This window comes from Borostomias antarcticus (assembly GCF_949987555.1).
Source record: "Borostomias antarcticus genome assembly, chromosome: 23".
Taxonomy (NCBI): Eukaryota; Metazoa; Chordata; class Actinopteri; order Stomiiformes; family Stomiidae; genus Borostomias; species Borostomias antarcticus.
The window spans coordinates 8,054,717-8,076,574 of record NC_140256.1 but is presented as its reverse complement, the minus strand read 5'-3'; the positions used below and the strand labels follow the sequence as shown (position 1 = coordinate 8,076,574).

Below are 21,858 nucleotides of genomic sequence, written 5' to 3'. Positions count from 1 at the left end.
ATGGAGCCGCAGATTATTCTGTCTGCATTCGTTTTCTTGGCGCTTGCGTTTCCTGAAAACGTCGCATGTTCGAAAGGACGGGTCGGACCGAAAGTGACCGAGAAGGTTAGTAGCATACATTAGGCTATCCTGCCATCATTTGCAATCTCTCGCCAGCCGCACGATCATGCATGCGCTCACTTGCACCACGGGGAGAGTAGCCAGAGGTTCCTTCTAGAACATCTGTGCGGAGGATATTTATAACAGTGCTACGTGATGATACTGCTTGAGAGAGCAGCGCAATGCGACTCGTATTCTGGAATGAAAAGCCTACTGTCCTCATAGGCTAGGCTATACATTTTTAGGACTAAAACAAATGATCTCTTCGTTGCCTATGGCCTTGAATGGTAATCATGTTTTCTACGTCATGTGTTGAAATGGAAAATACATATGGTCAAGTGACGAAATACATTTATAGTATTATAGCCTATGCTTGAAAACGCTTCATAGAAATAGCTGCACACTTTCCTTATCCCTGTCAGTTATTGTCTGGCATGCAGGAAGACCTGCATGCCAGTGTTTTCAGTCATTCTAGCGACAGTGATTGTAAAGCAGCCATAGTCTGAAAGTAGGCTAATGCACTTGCCCACTGAATAATACAGTAGGCTAGACCCGACCTTGACGAAGGTACCTTGACCTGACTCATGGTCAAATTTACTAAAGGCCCTCAGGCAAACACGCAGGCCCTCACACTCTGCAATGAACACTTTCATACATAATGCTTCAAGCCAATTCTCATTGAGTTGTGTGTATGTGTGTTTCCTGTCCCAGGTGTTCTTTGACATCACAGTTGCTGGCCACGAGGTGGGCCGAATGGTGATAGGCCTGTTCGGAGACGTGGTTCCTCTGACGGTGAAGAACTTTGTGGCTCTGGCTACTGGAGAGGTACGTCTGCTCACAGCTGTGTACCCAACGCCCACTGTAGCAGTGTGTGGTTGTTATTGTGGTTTATGTCGGTTGTGTTGAGTAGAGCACTAGGGCATCCTGATAATGTCTGATGACAAACCTGAGCATCTGTAAGGCAAGCCATATCGCCAGCACACGCACAACGACCCAGGGGTTGAGTTAAACAGTCTAGCCTACACACACCGTCTAGAATTACACAATATCAATGTCAGCTGCTGTGTTTATTGGTATAGGGTTCACATGTCCCTCGCTGTTGTTGTTTTTGCTGTTTACAGAAAGGCTACGGCTACAAAGGCAGCAAATTCCACCGGGTGATCAAAGACTTCATGATCCAGGGAGGAGACTTCACTGCTGGGGACGGGACTGGAGGTCAGACTGGGGTCATACTGACCGGCCGGTTAGCGCAGATACGAGACATGCGCGTTCTCTGTGTCGCCCAGATCGTTACACCCCCAGAACTGATGTTTCCTCTCATTACTGTACATTTACATTACATTACAGTCATTTAGCAGACACTTTTGTCCAAAGCGACTTATAATAATGGCTGGGTTTCCCGAACAAGTTAAGAAGCACTTAACTCCAAAGTAGTTCTTAACTCCCATACAAAGGGTTGCTTAAGAAGGGTTCCTTAAAAAGGTTCTTTATCGGGAAACCCGGCCAATTGCATAGCGTAGGTAGTCAGTGTACTACTATTCGCCAGAACTCACAAGTGCATCTCCTTTCTAAACAAGTGACTAAGAGCATAGTGCTAAAGCCAAAGTGCAAGAGTAGCAAAACATGAATACAATAGGTGCTTACAAGGGAGTATCCTGATAGTACCTCTTAAAGAGGTGAGTTTTGATCCTGCGACAAAAGATGGGCAGCGAATTTGCTGTCCTGACGTCAGTGGGCAGTTCATTCCACTACTGCGGGGTCAGGACAGAAAAGAGCCGTGACCGCGTCGATCGACCACAGGGGCCTCGGAGTGACGGGGCAACCACTCACCCCGAGGTCGCAGAGCGTAGTGGTTGGGAGGGGGTGTATGGTTTGACCATGGTACAGTAGGAGGGAGATGTTCCTTTCATTGCCCTGTAGGCTGGTACCAGAGTGTTAAACTGAATGCGAGTTGCTACAGGGAGCCAGTGTAGAGAACGGAGAAGGGAAGTTGTGTGGGAGAACTTGGGGTGGTTGAACACCAGGCGAGCGGCAGCTTTCTGGAAAAGTTCCTGAGGTTTAATGGCTGACGCCGGGGCCCCAGCAAGGAGTTCTTTTCTCTTTACTTTTCATCTTTCCTCTCTTCTCCTCGCCTCCAGGTCGTAGTATCTATGGGAACACATTTGCGGATGAAAACTTCCGTCTGAAACACCTGGGGGCAGGCTGGGTGTCCATGGCCAACGCCGGACCCGACACCAACGGATCCCAGTTCTTCATCACCGCCGCTAGGGCACCGTGGCTGGACGGCAAGCACATGGTCTTCGGCAAGGTGCTCGAGGGCATGGTAGGTGTACCACAGCAGGGACACACACACACAAGCTCAATAGAACACAAGCATACACATCCATACACACACACACACGCACACGCACACACACACACACACACACACACACACACACACACACACACACACACACACACACACACACACACAGCCTCATTGACCCACGAACACAGGTACACACACTCACCCTTTGTGTTTATTAGTGACATATCTCCATGTTATCCTCTTTCCTTCTGTTTCCAGTCGGTGGTCCACACGATCGAGCTGCAGGACACCAATGACAGGAACCTGCCTTACACGGAATGTGTCATCGTCAACAGTGGGCGGATCCAGGTGAAGGAGCCCTTCACAGTGGAGGTGGAGGGATGGTAGCGTCAGGACCTCACATACGCCTAAAGCCTGAATTATACTCACAGGTATGCAATGCAAGTACGCAATATGGCAAACCTGCCTACTTCTGTTGGGCAAAGTGTGCAGAAGCATGCTGCCTAATTCACTGTCAAGTAACGCAAATGCAGGTATGCAGGACCTCTGTATTGCGTAGCTTGCGTATTTGTGTGGAGTATTAAACCAGGCTTCTGTGTGGGAGGCTCAAAACCCTGTGTCTTAGAAGGGGAACAGAATTTTTATGCAGATTACGTTTTAGTTAATTTATTACTAGAGCATATCCACGGCTCTCCAAGGATCGAGTACTAACTATCTAACAACAGACATGCAGTAGATGTAGCTGACATGAGGATACATGGTTATACTGTACACTGAACCACTGAACATACTGTAAAGGATCTTTACTCTTCCTACATGAATGTGCCAAAACGATCCATCTTGCCAAACGATTACTATGCCATTTGCACTACTGTATCCTGACAGCACTTTCACTTACTCATTTGAACTTGTGCTTACTTTGTTGCTGTGAGCTAACAAATAATATGCAATAATGCAGCTATCTCCTCCATATCTTAAGTTATAACAGTTTGATGCCACCATAGCCTCAATATACTGTCCAGTGCTTCAGAAAAGGCAAATATGTTCTTCCTTCATTCCCTCATTTGTTGTCGTTCAGTTTTAATATGATCAATATCATTATGTTCATGATTGAGATGAAAATATATCATCAGTTCACTGAAATAACAAATGATAACAATTGCACAGAAAAATTAAGAAACTCAATGCAATCCCCCTATTTTTGGGGTAGTAGATGGTAGAATGGGCCATCAGTAATGATATCAGCAGTTTTCTAACTGTTTTATGAAGTCTTTGTTTGTGTTCGAAAAATATAATTTAATTTCCATTGTCCAAGACAGTATCCCTAATCCTAACCCCTAACCTCTGTAACCCTACCCTTCCTCCAACTGACTACTGTAGCTAAATCAGCCAACATACTCGTACTGTATCAGATATCAGCTTCCTTATTTGCAATGTAAAAGCAATGAATGAAAGTGCCAGCAAGTGTATTTTCTATAATAAAAATCCAGTGCAACACTTAATGCCTGTGTGCATTATTATTGTGTTGTGTTTGAACAGTCTCCTTATGAATTATACAAATCATATTACACTGTAAATATTAAGAAATGTTCTATGGGCTGCCCATCCCAGCCCAACATGAATAAACCGACTGGTACAGTGAGTGATGAGAGAGTGGCCGTGCAGACAGGGACTAGGGCTAATGAGAACAACTTTGTGATTTGTCTCCATCTCACACACCCACACACACACATACACACACACACACACACACACACACACACACACACACACACACACACCTTATTCCCAGTTCTCCATCTGTACACTGTGAGGGCCTGAGAAGGAAAACACCTCTGGACATAAAGGTCAGAGCAGGAGGAGATCTCTGGAGGGACACGGAACAACCACAGAGAACACTTAACACACCCTCTCACACACACTCTCTCACACACACTCTCTCTCACACACACACACACACACACACACACACACACACACACACACACACACACACACACACATACACAGGAACACAAAAGGAAGTGTACTAGATAGAAATTTGTTTTCTTTTTCCACCCTCTTAGCCCAAGGAGGGGTAGCCAGCCTGATCTCAAGCACTCTTTCTGATTCACGAGGGGAAAAGAAATGTGTTCTCTCTGCAGGCTAAAGGAAGCCAAGGAGGGCTAGGGTAGGCTAGGGCCATAGCCAGGCTAGGGGTAGGCCAGGCCAGGGCCATAGCCAGGTAAGGGTATGCCAGGCCAGGGCCATAGCCAGGCTAGGGGTAGGCCATAGCCAGGCTAGGGGTAGTCCAGGCCAGGGCCATAGCCAGGCTAGGGGTAGGCCAGGCCAGGGTCATAGCCAGGTAAGGGTAGGCCAGGGCCATAGCCAGGCTAGGGGTAGGCCAGGCCAGGGTCATAGCCAGGCTAGGGGTAGGCCAGGCCAGGGCCATAGCCAGGTAAGGGTAGGCCAGGTCTATAGCCAGGCAGCTACCTGAGACTCAGGAGAGTGACTGCGGTCGGGAGAGGATGAGGAGAGACTGAGGAAGAGGGAGGATGAGGAGAGACTCACTGGGAGAGGATGAGGAGAGACTGGGGAAGAGAGGATGAGGAGAGACTCACTGGGAGAGGATGAGGAGAGACTGGGGAAGAAGATGAGGAGAGACGGGGGAAGAGAGGATGAAGAGAGACTGGGGAAGAGAGGGTGAGGAGAGACTCACTGGGAGAGGATGAGGAGAGACTGGGGAAGAGGATGAGGAGACGGGGGAAGAGAGGATGAGGAGAGACTGGGGAAGAGAGGGTGAGGAGAGACTCACTGGGAGAGGATGAGGAGAGACTGGGGAAGAGAGGATGAGGAGAGACTCACTGGGAGAGGATGAGGAGAGACTGGGGAAGAGAGGATGTGGAGAGACGGGGGAAGAGAGGATGAGGGGAGACTGGGGAAGAGAGGATGAGGAGAGACGGGGGAAGAGAGGATGAGGAGAGACTCACTGGGAGAGGATGAGGAGAGACTGGGGAAGAGAGGATGAGGAGAGACTGGGGAAGAGAGGATGAGCAGAGACGGGGGAAGAGAGGATGAGGGGAGACTCACTGGGAGAGGATGAAGAGAGACTGGGGAAGAGAGGATGAGGAGAGACTGGGGACGAGAGGATGAGGAGACACTGGGGAAGAGAGGCTGAGGAGAGACTGTGCTGTAAGATAGGATGACAGACTTCATTACCACCAAACCCAGGCTGCTGGGGGGGTGAGAGGGAGGGAGGAACAGAGTGTCACCATGGACCATCAGACAGCATGATGGCACAGTGTGGAGGAAAGGTCAGCAGTCGACTCTCACTAGCATGGCAGGAAACACCTTAGACTATTACACTAGGCCTGGTGCGCACGCACACACACACACACACGCACACACACACACACACACACACACACACACACACACACACACACACACACACAGTGTGTAATAAAGATAATATAAAAATGAAATGTTTCTGAGTCAGATCTGTATTTGTCATAAGTAACAGTCACAGTGAAATGTTGCAGCCAGCTCTGAGCTCATTACAGATAATTACAAATACGCAATTTACAAATTACACAAGAAATACATATCTACAGTATACATTATAAAGATATATACCAGTATAGATGGATTACATGCTATAAATAAATATGGATACAAATAACCCAGGGGGTGGGTGGGCATGGGTGTATTATGTACTATAGCTCTACAGTAGATAAATAATCCCAGGGGTGAGATTACTGTCATCTGCATTTACAGTACATTATGTTATATACGCTAGATATCCTGACTCCGTGTACACTAGTGACACTGGACCCCAGCCACCCAGGCAATGGACTGTTCTCTCTGCTTCAGTCGGGGAAAAGGTGGCGCACACACATGGCGAACACGGAGAGACTCAGGAAGAGCTTCTTCCCACAAGCCACCCAGTACCTGAATGACCCTAGCTAGTGTATACAGGGTCACCCATATATGGTGTACACATCTACCACACATGTAAATGCAGATTACAGTATATCTCACCCCCAGATTATTTATTTATTTATTTATCTATAGTTATAGCATGTACACAATACACCCATGACCCCCACCCCCTCCCTGGGTTATTTTTTTATATCCATATTTATGGCATGTACATAACACATCCACCCCGGCACCTTAGCATTAGCCTTAAATTGTATAGATTGTACTTCTTGTGTAGTTGGTAAATTATGTAATGTAATTATCTGTAACCTTTGAGCACAGCACATCACACTTATCAGCCAGTAGCAACATTTCACTGTGATTGTAGACGGTACGTTTGCATGTGACAAATAAAGATCTGAATCTGAATATGACTAGTTATGGTCATTCAGGTGCCAGGTGGCCTGGCGATAAGAGGCTCTCCCTGAGTCTGTCTGTGCTCGCCGTGTGTGTGTGTGCGATACGTTTTCCTTGAACGAAGCAGACAGTCTGTTTCCTGTGTGGCTGGAGTCCTTCAGGATTCTGTTGGCCTTGGTCTTGCATCTCCTGGTGTAGATGTCCTTGCATCTCCTGGTGTAGATGTATTGACTGAGGGAGTGGCCCCCCTAAGGTACGTTCAGCTGACCGTACCGCTCTCTGTAGGGCCTTGCGATCCTGAGAGCTGCTGTTCCCGTACCAGGTGGTGATATTCCCAGTCGGGATGCTCTCGATTGTGCATGAGTAGTAGCTGAGGTGATACCTATACAGTCTCTGACATGCTTTCATTCATGTTAATGAATATCCTAATAACTAACCAGTCTATAAGATATGGTTTCTATGTGATGTTACAGCTTTGCCCAGTCCTTGTATATACTAAAGTTATCTTAAAGCTTGAACAAACTTACACAATCAGCCAATATACTGTATCATAATGTTTAACACTGAAATAAACGACCCACTCCTGCATTGCAAACCCCAGCTGGTGGAAGTGAGCTGATGGTAGCAGGTTAGTCGTGCTGTGTTGTCAGGTGAAATATTACCTCTGAGAGAGATGAGAGGGCGGTTGACGAGCTCCTCTCACATCCCTGTACAGAATAAGAAATGTCCCTTAACAGATCCTTGACAGTGAAATCATTTGCAGATCAGATCTCCTTCCCTTTGCCGGCCATATTGACTGGCTGGTAATGACGGTGTTTCACCCTGTTATACTCTGACAATTATCACCCTCTGCCGCCACTCCGCCCGGCAACAATTAGGCCCTGGAATTATTATATTGACACTTGTGACAGGCTGGAGACAGGCCAATCAGATGGCATGAATAGTGGCTCTGTCAGAGCCGGAGGTGTCGGTTTCTCTACAGTATTACTAAGGCTGTACATGAAGCAAGATGGCAGCTTGTTATCTCTCTCTCTCTCTCTCTCTCTCTCTCTCTCTCTCTCTCTCTCTCTCTCTCACACACACACACACACACACAGCTCTTTATGGCTCCTTACGGGTAAAATATTCCTCAAGACATGCTAGGTTACTTAAGGTAATTTGTAATGATTGGAGCTTTGGAGTGATTCTGTTAATTTCTCTAACCACAGTCAAATTTGGTTGACACTTTACAATGATCGGCCCTGTCTGTGTAGTTAATTACTAAGTAATAACATTGTAATAGAATGCTATTGATAAGTGATTTGGGTTTCTTAATTGTGCAGTAAGCTAGAGTAGCTTTGGTCAGTGAACAAGTGTTTTAACTAAAATGGCAGTTTTTGACATAAGTGCAATAGTGGAAACATTCTTATACTGAAACGTAGGCATAGGGTACTCTCATTCATGTCTATGCAATAGGCTAATATGCTGATGTTCTAAGTTGTAGATATTGCAAATGGGTAAACAAACCCAGGTTCCCTGGTCTCTGCTCCTCTGGGAAGAGGTCATAGAGTATTTTCTATTGCCTTGAGATGATGCAAATTAGTCATTCACTTGAACTATCCCTTTAACAGTTATTGATCTGAAAACACATAATTTCAGAGCAGTTAAGGTGGGTTTTACTAGAATTATGCAATTCTGATTAAAATTTAATTTTTCCTACTTTGCTGGTGCTGCATCCATTAGTTTCCAGCCCAGCCTCAAGAATGTGGCCCAACATACAGGGAAATCATTAGGCTACGGCTCCAGCAGGCTAAATTGGGAGGAGTACACCAGGTGGACACGGCATTGATCGGCCTCTCAAGCCCTCTCAGCGCCGACCCACGATGCATCACCAATTGTCTGGATTTTTCCTCTTTCCGCAGCAAGAGAGAACGGTCACAAATTTACAAAAGGGACTTGTTCTGTCCTGACCCCAGCGCGGGACCATCACTCGGTGGAAAACACGGAGGAAATATCAGCGGGGAGGCGCCGTCGGCGGGGGAGAGGTATAAACAGCCTAATGATTTCCCCCGGGGCTCCGCCCAGGAGCGGTGTCACAGAAAGCAGCATAAATGGTGACATATCCTCACTTAGGATCCCCGGGAAATCGAACACTGACACTCCTCTTCAACTCAAGGCCTCCTCATCAGCCAATTACCGCTGCAACGGAGGAGCGCGCTCACCTCTTTTGGAGAGGGGAAAGAGCGACGATAACCTTCTGAGATTATGACGGTGTTCTCTGCCAAACAGCTCCCAACTGCACAGACATACTTCGGGGCCACCGGGCGGGCCCACAGGAAGTCTCTATAAATGAACTGAAGATTCTTCACAGCAGTGCTGGAACACCCAGCCTAGTAATACTGCAGGAGGGCCTTCCGCCCCCTCAACAAATATCTACCAATTTCTTTTCTCCCCCCCTCCTCCATCTTTTTTTCTCTATCTCTTTCTCTTCACTGAATGGGAAAATATGAGTATCTGAGAGATTCGCCCCGTTGACTAAACAATGTAAAGCATGTGGAAAAAAGGTGCGGTGACAGAGTTTAGCGTGTGAGATGGATGACAGCGGTTAGCGAGGCAATGATACGGCTGCTTAATCATTTAGATGTAAGGTTGGGGCTTCAGCCATTGTGTTAAATTTATGCATCGCGCCACATTTGTCATGAGGCAGGGATACGAGGCTCAGAAGCCAGAAAAGAAAAGCTGCTTAATAAATCAGGAGATACTGTGAGAGGGCTTCCCACCTGAAGTAGGCTAAAGACGAGGAGAGGAGGGGAGGAGAGGAGGGGAGTGGAGGAGAGGAGGGGTGGGGAGTGGAGGAGAGGAGGGGAGCAGATGAGAGTGTGGAGAAGAGAGAGAAGGAGAGTTAAGGAGATGAGGTATAGTATGAGGTAGTCAACACAAAGTTTGATTTGTAACAGAAAATTCACACGGAAACTAAGACCTCAGGCCAGGGCGTGCCGAGTCAGGATTATTCTGGGATGTCCTCCGCAGTCTCTCCCTCCCCATCTGCAGACCTGGGCTGCTGCAGTTTTGTCTCTCTAATGTTTCAGCTCTGCAGACGAACAAACGCTGTGTGGCCCCCCAAAACTCTACCCTCTCTTCTTCTTTCTCCCTCTCTCTCCCTCTCTCTCTCCTCGTTCCCTCTCTCCCTCTTTCTCCTTGCTCCCTCACGCCTCTCCCTCTGAAACTAATTATCTGTGAAGGCAGGAGCGCAGGGAGCCAAGCGGGAGAAAAGAGGAGGGAAGAGGAGGATGAGAGAGAGAGTAACGGGAGGGAGAAGAGAAGGGAGGAGAAGAATAGGTTGGAGGGTAGGAGGTGAGCGAAGAGGGAAACAAGTGAACACACAGGTCTGTCTTGACTCATGGGCTTTAGTTTAGCCGTCTAGACAGTCTTGCTGCACAAGGAGATCTGGGCTCAGATCTGGTCTGATCCGGTCTGGTTGGCCTGGCCTTGTCTGGTGTAGTGGGGTCTGATCTGGCTTTGTATGGTGTGGCCTGGCCTGGCCTGGCCTGGCCTGGCCTGGTCTAGTCTAGTCTAGTCTGGCCTGGTATGGTCTGGTCTGGTCTGGTCTGGTCTGGTCTGGTCTAGTCTGGTCTGGTCTAGTCTAGTCTAGTCTAGTCTGGTCTGGTCTAGTCTAGTCTGGTCTGGTCTGGTCTGGTCTGGTCTGGTCTGGTCTGGTCTGATCTGGGCTGATCTGATCTGGTCTGGCCTGGTATGGCCTTGCCTGGCCTGGCCTGGTCTGGTATAGTCTGGTCTGGCCTGGCCTGGCCTGGCCTGGCCTGGCCTGGCCTGGCCTGGCCTGGCCTGGCCTGGCCTGGTCTGATCTGATCTGGTCTGGTCTGGTCTGGTCTGGCCTAGTATAGTCTGGTCTGGCCTGGTCTGGCCTGGCTGGCATGGCATGGCATGGCATGGCATGGCATGGCATGGCATGGCCTGGCCTGGCCTGGCCTGGTCTGGTCTGGTCTGGTCTGGTCTGGTCTGGTCTGGTCTGGTCTGGTCTAGTATAGTCTGGTCTGGTCTGGTCTGGCCTGGCCTGGCTGGCCTGGCCTGGTCTGGTATAGTCTGGTCTGGTCTTGTATAGTCTGGTCTGGATCAATAGCATCTGAATGCCATCTGCTTGTGGCAGCAGAATGCCACCAGGGGCCTCCATGCATCTTCCTCTATTGAAAGGTTATTTTTATGCGAGTAAACAATTCATCCTCTGGCCGCGCGCTGGATGGCCCGTTACCACGGCGATCAATACCATATGCAAAACGAGGAGGGAAAAAAATGGAAGCCGGGGAGTGAGCGTGAGGTGCAGGTGAAGGCTAATCGATGACGGGAGCGCTAAACTCTGACGTCCAGCCTGGATGGTTTATAGCCCTCCAATGCAAATGATCCTCAACTCCCCCCTTCCAGACACCTCCAACTCTCTGTCACTCCTCCTAACACACACTTAACCCAGGCCTCCCAGGTAGCACCAGTCCTGGATACAAGACATCAAGACATGCTGTATGATACTCTTAATACACCACTGTGCTAAATACACATCATAGGAAGTAGTGGGGGGGGGGGCAGGCTAGCTAGACTGATGTGATTATAAAAACAGTCCTGTTTGGGTTGTCTGTTCTGTTTTCTTTGTGTGGCTAACTGCTTGTCCTGGAGTATAGGGGACAGTGTGTACGTGCATGCGTGCGTGTGTGTGTGTGTGTGTGTGTATGTAAGCAGCATGGCGCGATGATGCGTGTATTCGGGGGCATCATCGCTGTGATCTGGCCTGTCTGACCCACACAGCCCACCGTCCAGGGACTTGAGAACTCACACACGCACGCACTCACGCACGCACACACACATGCACAAACACACACACACAAACACGGTCCACCAGTCACATAGAACCACCACCTCCACCCTCCACCCCCCCGTCCTCCTCCTCCTCCTCCTCCTCCTCCTCCTCCTACTGCTCCTCTCTTATTAGGTTTTCTCCTGCTCAGTCGTTAGTGATAAATGTACTGCTCTATTCACTGTCAAGTTAATCAATGCTGCCAAAGTTTTGTTGACCTAACAGCAATCTATAAAGCAAACCCCAATCCCCCCCCCCCCCCCCCCCCCCCCACCCCCATGATGACAACTCTGTCCTCCCTGGGAGTCTAAAGCCAGCCTGATTCTGCTTCAGAGGGGGGCCGCGTTGTTTGAAGCTCTGTCTCCACAAATTGAAATACTGTCTTTAAAAGGGGCCCAATTGCTGTGACGCCTCGCCTGTCGGAGAAATTGTTTAAAAACCAGAGTCAGTCAAACAGATCCAGTTTGATGTTAAAACACTGGCAAATCGATACCTTCACAGATGATAGAACCTTGTCAAGCGCAAAGAAGGGGGGAAAAAAACATGCAATTGCCTTGACAACGAGGCCCTTGTTTCCAGCGGCGATAGCTGTGAGAGATGAGCAGTGTGGGGTCAGCGGGGAGCATAGGGGGGGGGGGGGGGGGGGGGAGGAGTGTAGGAGGGAGGGAGAGACAGAATAAGAGTGGAGAGGAGAAATAAGAGGCTGGCTGCTCTTGGTAGGAAGGCAAGGCACTGTCATTAACAAACTGCCGCACTCCATCCTCACAAAACAAACAACCGCCACACTCTTTCCAAAGCAATTATGGCTTTATGAAAAATGAATTCCCATTGATTTGTTTTCCCCTCCTCTCATGGTCATTCAGCTGCATGTATGAAATACTCCAAGTGTGTAAATACTGAAGGAGACGCTGACATAATTTGTGTGTTTGTTTTTGTTTATTTATTTTTTCTCAGTATTATAGCGGTCATAGAGGAATATAATCTGCAGGCAATCAGAGGTAATTGATTATGTCTGAGGCTGGAGAGAGGCAGAGAGGGGGAGTAGAGGAGGGGGGGGTTCTGTTCCATGGACCAGGCTGCTGGCCCCGGGGGGGCGGGGGGGGGGGGGGGGGGGGTTCTAGTGATTGGGGAGAGCGAGGCTCAATTACTGTGGAGGGAGGAGAGAGAGTGGAGAAAGAGGAGAGAGAGAGAGAGAGAGCCCTCTAACCTGGCTGGAGAATACTTATTAACCTCTTTCCATGCTGTTGACAAATGAACAGGATCAACAGTGCGGGGCTGCATTTGTCACTGCCTATCTGCACTTAGCCCACTCCACTTGGCTCCGCTGTGCAGGAGAAATAACAACTTTCTCCTAATAAAGCCAACGAGACAGCAGCCACCAGGCCCTGGCCTGTCATAGACCACCCAGCCTCACATCCATCTCCTCTGATCCTCCACAGAAAGCAGCCACACAGGGGGACCCGGACCAGGGCAGCTCAGCCAGGTGAATTATGGCAACATTTGTTACCAATAGGGATAGAAGATATCGAACATTCAATACAGCTCATATAGTGTGGTGTAGCGTTTACAGCATCATCTATCTAGGCTAACGCCGGCCCCATTATTTAGAGGTGCTTGTGTGGAATTATTACTTGGGTTTTGGTACATTTCCGAATTTCTATCAAGAATGTAGTAGTGTTTTCTTATTTTATAAATCCTCTTACAGCGCTAGGAAGTCAATCCACAGATGAAATCAGCTTTTGTGATTCTCCATCTTTCTGTTGAGATAGGTCAGTGTTGATCAGTAAGATCGTATTCATAAAAAGAATATGTGGGTAATGACCCAGGACCCCCCCCCCCTACATGTGTTCTGCTGGCGCTGGACATCATTTACATAAAGGCCTGTGTTCTATTGACCCTGTGTGTCTTTGTGGTGGTTTCCTGTCTGTCGGTGTGTGGTTACCAGGCCACACCTCTCATCTTCTCTGCCATTAACACACCATGTCCCCATGTGTTCACTCAGCACATGGAGCCCGATCTTGGATCCAGTCTGATCTGCCACACAGCCTGGCCAATTAGCCCAGTCCTGCTAATTAATCTCCCCCCCACCCACCACTCTCAATACACACACACACACACACACACACATGTACGCTCGCACACACACTGATAACGCCCTGCCTTTCTGCTGCCTCTACAAATGAAGAGCAATGGACAGTCTATTTAATCTGCTGCTGCTAACGAGGGTCCAGAGGAAATAGGCCCTGTGTAAATGATGATACAACTCCTACCCAACAGCGGACTGCAGCACTCATCAATTCCCCCTCCGTTATTTACTAGATTTGTTCTCCCTGTGTTTCTCTGACCGAGTAGAGAGAGAGAGAGTGAGAGAGAGAGAGAGAGAGAGAGAGAGAGAGAGAGAGAGAGAGAGAGAGGAACAGGCCCTAACTGTTAACGAGAACAGAGCTAACGTGTCGACATTCTGAACGGATTCGCTCAGGACACAAAGCAGGTGGAGAGGAAAGAAGGGAATTATTTTTCTTTATTAAGTGACCCAGGTCCTCTGGGAGACAAAACAAAGCAAACAATTAATCTTTTCCTGCTGGTTGTGAAAGTGTGTGTGTGTGTGTGTGTGTGTGTGTGTGTGTGTGTGTGTGTGTGTGTGTGTGTGCGCGACCGACCTGGCAGTATAATTAGGCTGGTGTCAGTGTGTGTGTGTGTCTGTGTGCGAGAGAGTGAGTGAGTGTGTGTGTGTGTGGGTGTGTGTGTGTGTGTGTGTGTGTTTGTGTGTGTGAGTCGACTCAGCTGAGTGACCACGTTCCGGCCGCCACCTCGAACACCTCCTATAACAACATCGCCTTGGCAACCAGTACCAACGACCAATCAACAAGTGCATAATGAGGCAGGGCGGGACATTAGAGGCAGCACGGTGTGGAGAACAATAGTATGGGAAAATTAGCCTGTTTAATTGCTACGAGTAACGAAGGGTTTAATCAGACTGTGCGTATGTATGTGTGTGTGTGTGTGTGTGTGTGTGTGTGTGCATGCATGCGTGTGTGCGCACGTGTGTGTGTATTCACACTTCACAGCTGGCCTCCCAGCAGGACCCTCCATGGCCTGAACAAAGAGTCCTCTGGTTGGCTGACCCTGAATATCAATACGCTGGCTGGACAACACCGGTCACACGGAGAGACGGCTACCCCTGGACAATCAATAGGACTGTGGACAGGAAACATTTAACTGATATAGTTACCTTTCTTTCTCTCTTTCTTTTTGGTTTCATTCTTTCTCTCTTGTTTTTCTCACTTTCTTTCTTCTTTTTATCTTATTCTCTATTCTATTCCCTCTCTGTTTTATCTCTGTTTTGTCCTAGCAGCATTACAGTAGCAGTGGTGTGGCAGGTGGACGCGTGGCTGTGGTTAGGATACATGTTCCAAACAGTGAGATCCACTTTCCTCCTTGTCGGTTTTGCTCTAAGTGTACAGGGGAGAGCAGGGGCCACAGACACCAGTTTCCCAGACTGACAAATAACTGTGCCTCCTGTCCTACATTTCTAAACCCACTCCCCAAAACCTGCAGAGGAGAAAGGCAGAGAGAAAGTGGGAAAGGGAGGAAGATAGAGAGAAGAGAGAGAGAGAGAGAGAGAAAAAGGAGAGATAGAGAGAGAGAGAGAGAGAGAGAGAGAGAGAGAGAGAGAAAGGAGAGAGAGAATGAGAAGACAAGCGAAAGAAAAGGAGAGGGAGGTACTGTAGAGAGAGAGAGAGAGAGAGAGAGAGAGAGAGAGACAGAGGCCTGATAGAAACAGTGATGGATTTCAGTTATTAGCAGATCAAAAAGATGGATGGTGCTGTGCTTGTTCCAATCAGCATCATCATCTAGATCCAGTTAGAGATAGGGTGGCTGCTAATCAACTTATTTAAGCCGGTGATAATATCAGGCAGAATAGTCTCCTGTAGGGCGCCTTGGCCGCCCGCTCGATAAAATCACTTGAGCCTCTCCTGGCGGAGGTAAGTAATGACTGTCCTCGTCATTAATATTATTTAACACCCTCCTCTACAGCGCTAATGAAGAAGAAAAACTGTGTGTTCTCTGTGTGGGATCTCACCATAGACTATAGACGCACACACACACACACACACACACACACACCATCCTCTTAAGTTTCAACATACTCATGCAACTTTTACAGGTGAAGACTCACACACAGGACTAGTTCTGTATACTTTCTTCCCTCTTGCTCTATACTAAGCATGGGGCTCTACCAGTTGACAATAGAGTTTTATGTTAGAGCCTTTGTGTGTGTGTGTGTGTGTGTGTGTGTGTGTGTGTGTGTGTGTGTGTGTGTGTGTGTGTGTGTGTGTGTGTGTGTGTGTGTGTGTGTGCATGCATGCGTTGGGTGTGACAGTGATGGGGTCCAGCCCTCAACCGTCACTGGCTGAAAATGTATGTCACATTCCTGTCATCGTCCTGCTCTTCAACCAATGACGGGGTCAGCTATTCGTACGACCTCCAATCAATAACCCCCCTCTGTCCCTGACAGCTGTAAAACACAGGTCTGATTTTTAAAGAAATCCTACATCTACATATCTGACAGAAACTTCTGAGCATGTGCAGACAAACTATTCATCCTCTGGTGAGAGATAGAGTCAGTCTGAATTGGCTCTGAATATGAATCAGTTCTGATTCACTCAAGGCTCCAGGAGGACTGAATTGAGTCTGATTCATATGAAAAATACCAGAAATCTGAAGAAGGCAAAAGATATCCAATTAATTTCTTGTATTGCGTGTATTCAAATTGACCCCAAACTATTGCACAGGGTGCGCTGCATGGGCCTCCACGCACACACACACACACACGCACGCGACCGTGCTGAGGTGAATGGACAGGCGGACAGGCGGGGTTGTGATGGTCATTAACAGTGGCTGGTGCTGAATGAAGACAAACGGCAGACAGGCCCAGCGTCCAGCCCAGGCCCACGTTGCAGCCTCCAGCAGGTCCACGCTGCTTACAAGATAAATACCCACAGGGTGACCCTTCAGTCCATGATGAATAACCCTGCATGCTCCCCGCACAGCCCTAGACCCCCACCCCCAGCTCCAGGCCAGAGACTGGGGGGAGGGGCCAGAGTGACCCCCCACCCAATCCCCCCCGCGCCCTGTCCCCCCTCCCCAACACCCATCAGTGGATGGAGAGCCTGCCTAGACTCCTGGTCCCCCTGGCCGGCATCGTGGGTGTGTGGAGCTCATTAGTAAGGATTGGTGGCCACAGCAACAACAACAACAACAACAACAACAAGATGGCCGCCCATAAATCCAACCGAACCAGGTGAGCGATGGAGGACCAGGTGAGATCATGTTTACTCCAGTTTGCTGCTTTACACACTGCAATGCTTCTCTCTGCTCCTCTCTCATACCTCCTTAGCCGTCTAACACAGGAGAGAGGAGAGCTGGGTAGAGGGGTAGATGAGAAGCTCCAACCAGGCCAGAGTTCAATCATGAGGAACAGGTGCAGACCTTCTCCTACTCTCCTGAATGGAAGGTCCTCCTCAGCACCACCAATTAAACCTCAGAGAGAAGGGGATGAGGAGGAGAGGGAGAGAGAGAAAAGAGGTATGGGATAGAGGGAGATAGGTGTATGTGTGTGTGTGTGTGTGTGTGGGGGGGGGGGGGGGGGGTGATGCAGGTCTCCCTGCCTCCTGTCTGTTCAGGGACCAGGGTCGACTCCAGACCCCTGGGCCAGCCTAATTATGACCCCCAGCCTCCACACTCAGGAGCCAAAGGGCGCCAGAGGTCGGGTTCAGATGTACTGTAGGACGTACACCACACATCACAGCGACATGTTTATCGAGCAGCTCTCTGACATGCTACGGTAGGATTAGTGACGTTACTGCTGGCTCGTATGATGTCTATCTAGTATAAAAGATTTTGTATAATTTGTCAGTCCATAAACTGATACATGGCTTAAAACACACTTGGAAAGACTATGGTGGTTTGGCCAGCTCCCACATTACTGTTACAGTTTCCACACCACTCTCCTGTCAAAATCTCATGTGTGCATACTATATAAGACAGCCCTTATCTTGTCAAAACCTTTTTCAACCTTCTAGATGATCACTTCCTCCTCTTCTACAGGCCTTGAAAACTCTTTTTCTTCACTTCTCTTGGACTCTCTCAGAATCTAAAAATAAGTCTGGGGTACCAGATCTGGGCCCCTCTCTGCCCCCCTCTCCCCAGCCCCTCTCCAGCCGAGCTCCTCTCCCCCGTAACCTTTCCCTGAGAAGCAGATGAAATGTCAGCCCCGGACCCTCAGGTACAGGCTAGCGGGCTAGCAGGCTAACCGGACAGCACCGCCGAATGAATCACTGTCAGTCTAAATGTGGAATCAGCATTTCTTCACAGTCCTACCTGGACATTTAAAAGGGAGAGAGGAGGGAGGAAGGCCTCTCCAGGAGCTCTGGTATTGATTTTTCCTCAGAACAAAGAGACTTTCTCTAATACATGATATATCATAATCACATAATTTGTACCTTTGCGTCAACAGATGTACAGGAGTTTGAACACAGCCGAGCACACCTGTGAAGGAGGTGGGCCAATACATAAGACATGGTCTGGACCCACCCTCTCTTTGATTTATTTATTTATTTGTCTGACACAAACACAAAATAAAAACATGATAGATAAATAAATCATGTGATAATAATAATAATAATAATAATACAATTAAAACTATTAATAAAATCAAATAGTCTTCTATAATCTTCTAAACTGAAAATATAGTTCTACATTTGTGCTCCTCTATCTCCTCTCAGTAAGGGTCTTCACAGTGAGCAGCAAGATTGGTCTGTCTGGGTTGGGTCCACACTTTACTGTATGTCAATGAGAAACACACCAGAAAATGATGGATGGTCTCCAAACAAAAACCCTGTTTGAAGAAGGAGAGGAGCAGTGAAGACATGGATGTATTATGTTCATATTCCCTCAAATCAACATTGTACTTGTCACTTGATGTTATTGTCACTTATGTTATAGAATCATTTTCTCCCACTCTTTTAAGTTTTCTTTAGTCTATTATTAATAATAATAATAATAATTTTTATATTAATATAGAAATAACTAAAATACATACATCATAATGTTGTCAATATATTCTTGTTCTTGTAGATATCACATCTATATTCTCAAGTGCTATTCTTCAAACCCAGCAGGAGATCAGTCACCAAACAACAAGGTTAACTTTCTGGCCTTTCACCTCCATCAACTCCCTCTTCAACCCCCCCCCCCCCCCCCCTCCCAACCCCACCGCCCCTCACACTCACACACCCTCACTGCCCTCGCCCCACCCTCCGACTCTACAAGTTAACTGATTCTGGCCTTGAAGCTGTTCAGTGAGCAATGTGAGACACAGACCAATGCCTCCTCCCCCTTTCCATCCTCCTCTTCCACCTCCTCCTCCTTCTCTCTCTCCTCCTTTTCTGACCCACCCTCCCCTCTGATACCTCTACCATCTCCTTTTCTCCCCCTCCTCCTCCTTCTCCTCCTCCTCTTCCTCCTCCTCCTGTTTCTTCTCCTCCTCCTCTCTGGTGTCTTCTCCAACTGATCCACCCTGAAGTTCCTCTCCTCCTCTCCCAGAAAGCCTTGCAGCAGATGCCATGACGCATCAGAACCAGTTTGCCTTTTGCTCTCCGACAGTCCGAAACACTTTTCCTGATCTCTCTCATCTGGATGGATTGTCAATATATGGATCCTGCTGCTCTCTAATTCAGTGAAAAAAATCTAGTTTTCCATTAGTCTCTGCCTCTCTGTGTTTCACTGCAGCTTCGCAAGGTGTAATTATTAAAGGCAGATTCAAGAAAGCAATTACTGAACTACTGTTTGTATCTTTGAGATCTTAATAAGCAGACACAGGACAAGAGGAGGAACACAGGAAGAGGAGGCGATGGTACACCTCCCTGCTAGGTCTGGTTATCTCCTGGTTCTGGCTGTCTGTGTTACTCTAAGTTTGCTGCGAGACATCTAGAGAAAAAAGGATTTAATAAAGAGCAAAGAAATCTGTCGGTCAGGGTTTCAAAACTGAAGTTACGGAAGCTTTTCTGTGGAGTGTAGGAGGGAAGCATGACTCATAGTAGCTCCGGGTTTAGAAGAGGCCAATCCTCCAAAACAGCAAAACTCCTGGGACCTCATTCATAAAATCCTCTTACACACAGATTGAATCTTTAGTTGAGCGTATGTAGATAGAAATCCAGGTTGATACTGAACTTAATGTATGCTAAATGATCAGCTGCAAAGGCAATGAGTTAAAGGTGAATTACTTTATTTTGAATGGTTCGCTTTATTTCTTACATATGTACCAGATCACTTAGCAATGCCTACCATACTTCAGGGGTTTTGCGTGACCTTTTAGTGCCCATGGGGTTCCAGTCATTTTCAAATTCTTCTTTATTGCCAAGTTAACTGAGAGAGAGAGAGAGAGAGAGAGAGAGAGAGAGAAAGAGAGAGTGCAGTCACTTTATGATAGAACGGGTCTCACTCTTTTCCTCCTCCTGTTCATCTCTCTCTCTCTTTCTTTCTCTCTCTCTCTCTCTCTCTTTCTCCTGGCCTTCAGACTATAGGCCCATCACCTCTTTTATTGCTGAGTTTTAGTAATTTCCAAAACAGCCAAAGGCAAACTGTCAGCCTAGTTTCTGACATAAATTTGCATCACTCAATGACAAGTGACACTAGCGAAAGGCCACGGAAAACTGCTTATTGATCAGAGTGAAACTATTCAGTGCTGCAGATGAGGCGATCACCGAGGGAGGCTCTCACCAAGCAGACGTCAGGCCGCCCCCCACCCACAGCACTGCTTTAAAGAACACAACTTCATTATATCATGCCACTAGTATTTATATCGTAGAGGGCCGGCTGACTGGTTAGCATAGGTGTTGATGGGAGCAGGCCTCTGCTACAGCAGTCCTATTAACTGGTACCCATGCCCAGTCATAATCTCTGCATACTAAACACCGTGGGTGTCAGGCAGCATTTACAGACACGCGGATTGGAACACAGCCAGTTAATGAAATGGGAAGAAGTCCCACCTCAGCCATTTGACACTGCCAGCTGCCCCCGCGCGCAATTAAATTAATTCCCTTTGCAATCCTGACCTTTTCCCCAAAGTGAAAGAGCGAGACTGAGCGACGGGGGCCTCAGCTCAGGACCAATCACACTCACAAAGAACCAAATGATCTTTTCTCCCACTGTGGTCATTGCTTCTCCCAGGCTGGTGCTGAAGCACAGAGAAGGACATCAATCAGATCAAACACTGTAGTACTGAGCCTCCAGAAAAAAATTAAAGACTTCTTTTTTGTTCATCAATTAAGTTGAAAAAGTACATAAATGTCATCGGATAAATGGATTCAATACACTGTAAAAAAAGAAAAGAAAAATTCTCAAGTTTCAACTTGAGAATATGAGGTTTACCACATGACTTTAAAATAATTCATTTCTCAGGAATATTAACAAAGACTGTTATAGCCTACATTTCTCATGAGTATTGACCAAGACTGTTAAACTTGATATATTCTTGACATAAAATACATTTTCAGCAGGATAACTTCCATTTCCACGTTACCCCACTGCCTTTATATCAACTAATAGAAAACTTTATTGACCTAACTACATAAGTTCATACAAATAAACTAGTTCTGATACCTGTTGGAGCGAAAAACTGTACATCTGCTATCACTCCAGCTTAGCCCATCCAATCAACTTATCTGCTAGTCTTGATACCCATTGGAGCAATCAGTAATTGGCCATTTAGTCCATTATATGCTTGCTAGCTAGCTACTACTATTTTGTGGACAATAAAACGCACTAATATTGGGCCATGTAAATAATTCTAGAATAGGCTGGTGCGAGGTAATAGTTCAGTGTTTGTATCAGGGCAGCTGCACTAATTTTGGGCAAAGCTGCAGCTCCTTGCATCTGATGAGCAGGCAAAACAATTCTAGAGGCAGCTGGAATGCTGGGGGCGGGGCTCTGTTCGGAGTTCACTGTAGCTTATGTTAAAATGAGCCAAAACTTATATAAATTAAAAATCTGACAGACAGACAGACAGACAGAGAGACAGACAGACAGACAGGCCAAGCATAGCTCATTTATGTGTTTGATATCTTATGTTGATGGTGTGAACTAATAATTTAACTCCTGTACCTTCCCATTTAATAACAGTAGCAGGATGAAAGGAGCAGCTTCAATGCAGGAAAGTGGAGAGGAGAGGGGAGGAGAGAGGAGAGGATAAGAGAGGAGCAGGGGTGTAGTGGTGACTAAAGAAGTG

General features: G+C 47.5%; 1 protein-coding gene across 1 annotated transcript; it reads left to right on the top strand.

The window, feature by feature from the left end:
- ppic (peptidylprolyl isomerase C) lies at window positions 1–2,797 on the top strand (the record flags this gene model as incomplete). Its single annotated transcript, XM_084457688.1, has 5 exons — window positions 1–105; window positions 811–924; window positions 1,221–1,314; window positions 2,238–2,422; window positions 2,669–2,797. The coding sequence occupies 5 exons, from the start codon at window positions 1–3 to the stop codon at window positions 2,795–2,797; spliced, it is 627 nt and encodes a 208-aa protein (XP_084313814.1).
- Window positions 2,798–21,858: the final 19,061 nt, after the last annotated feature.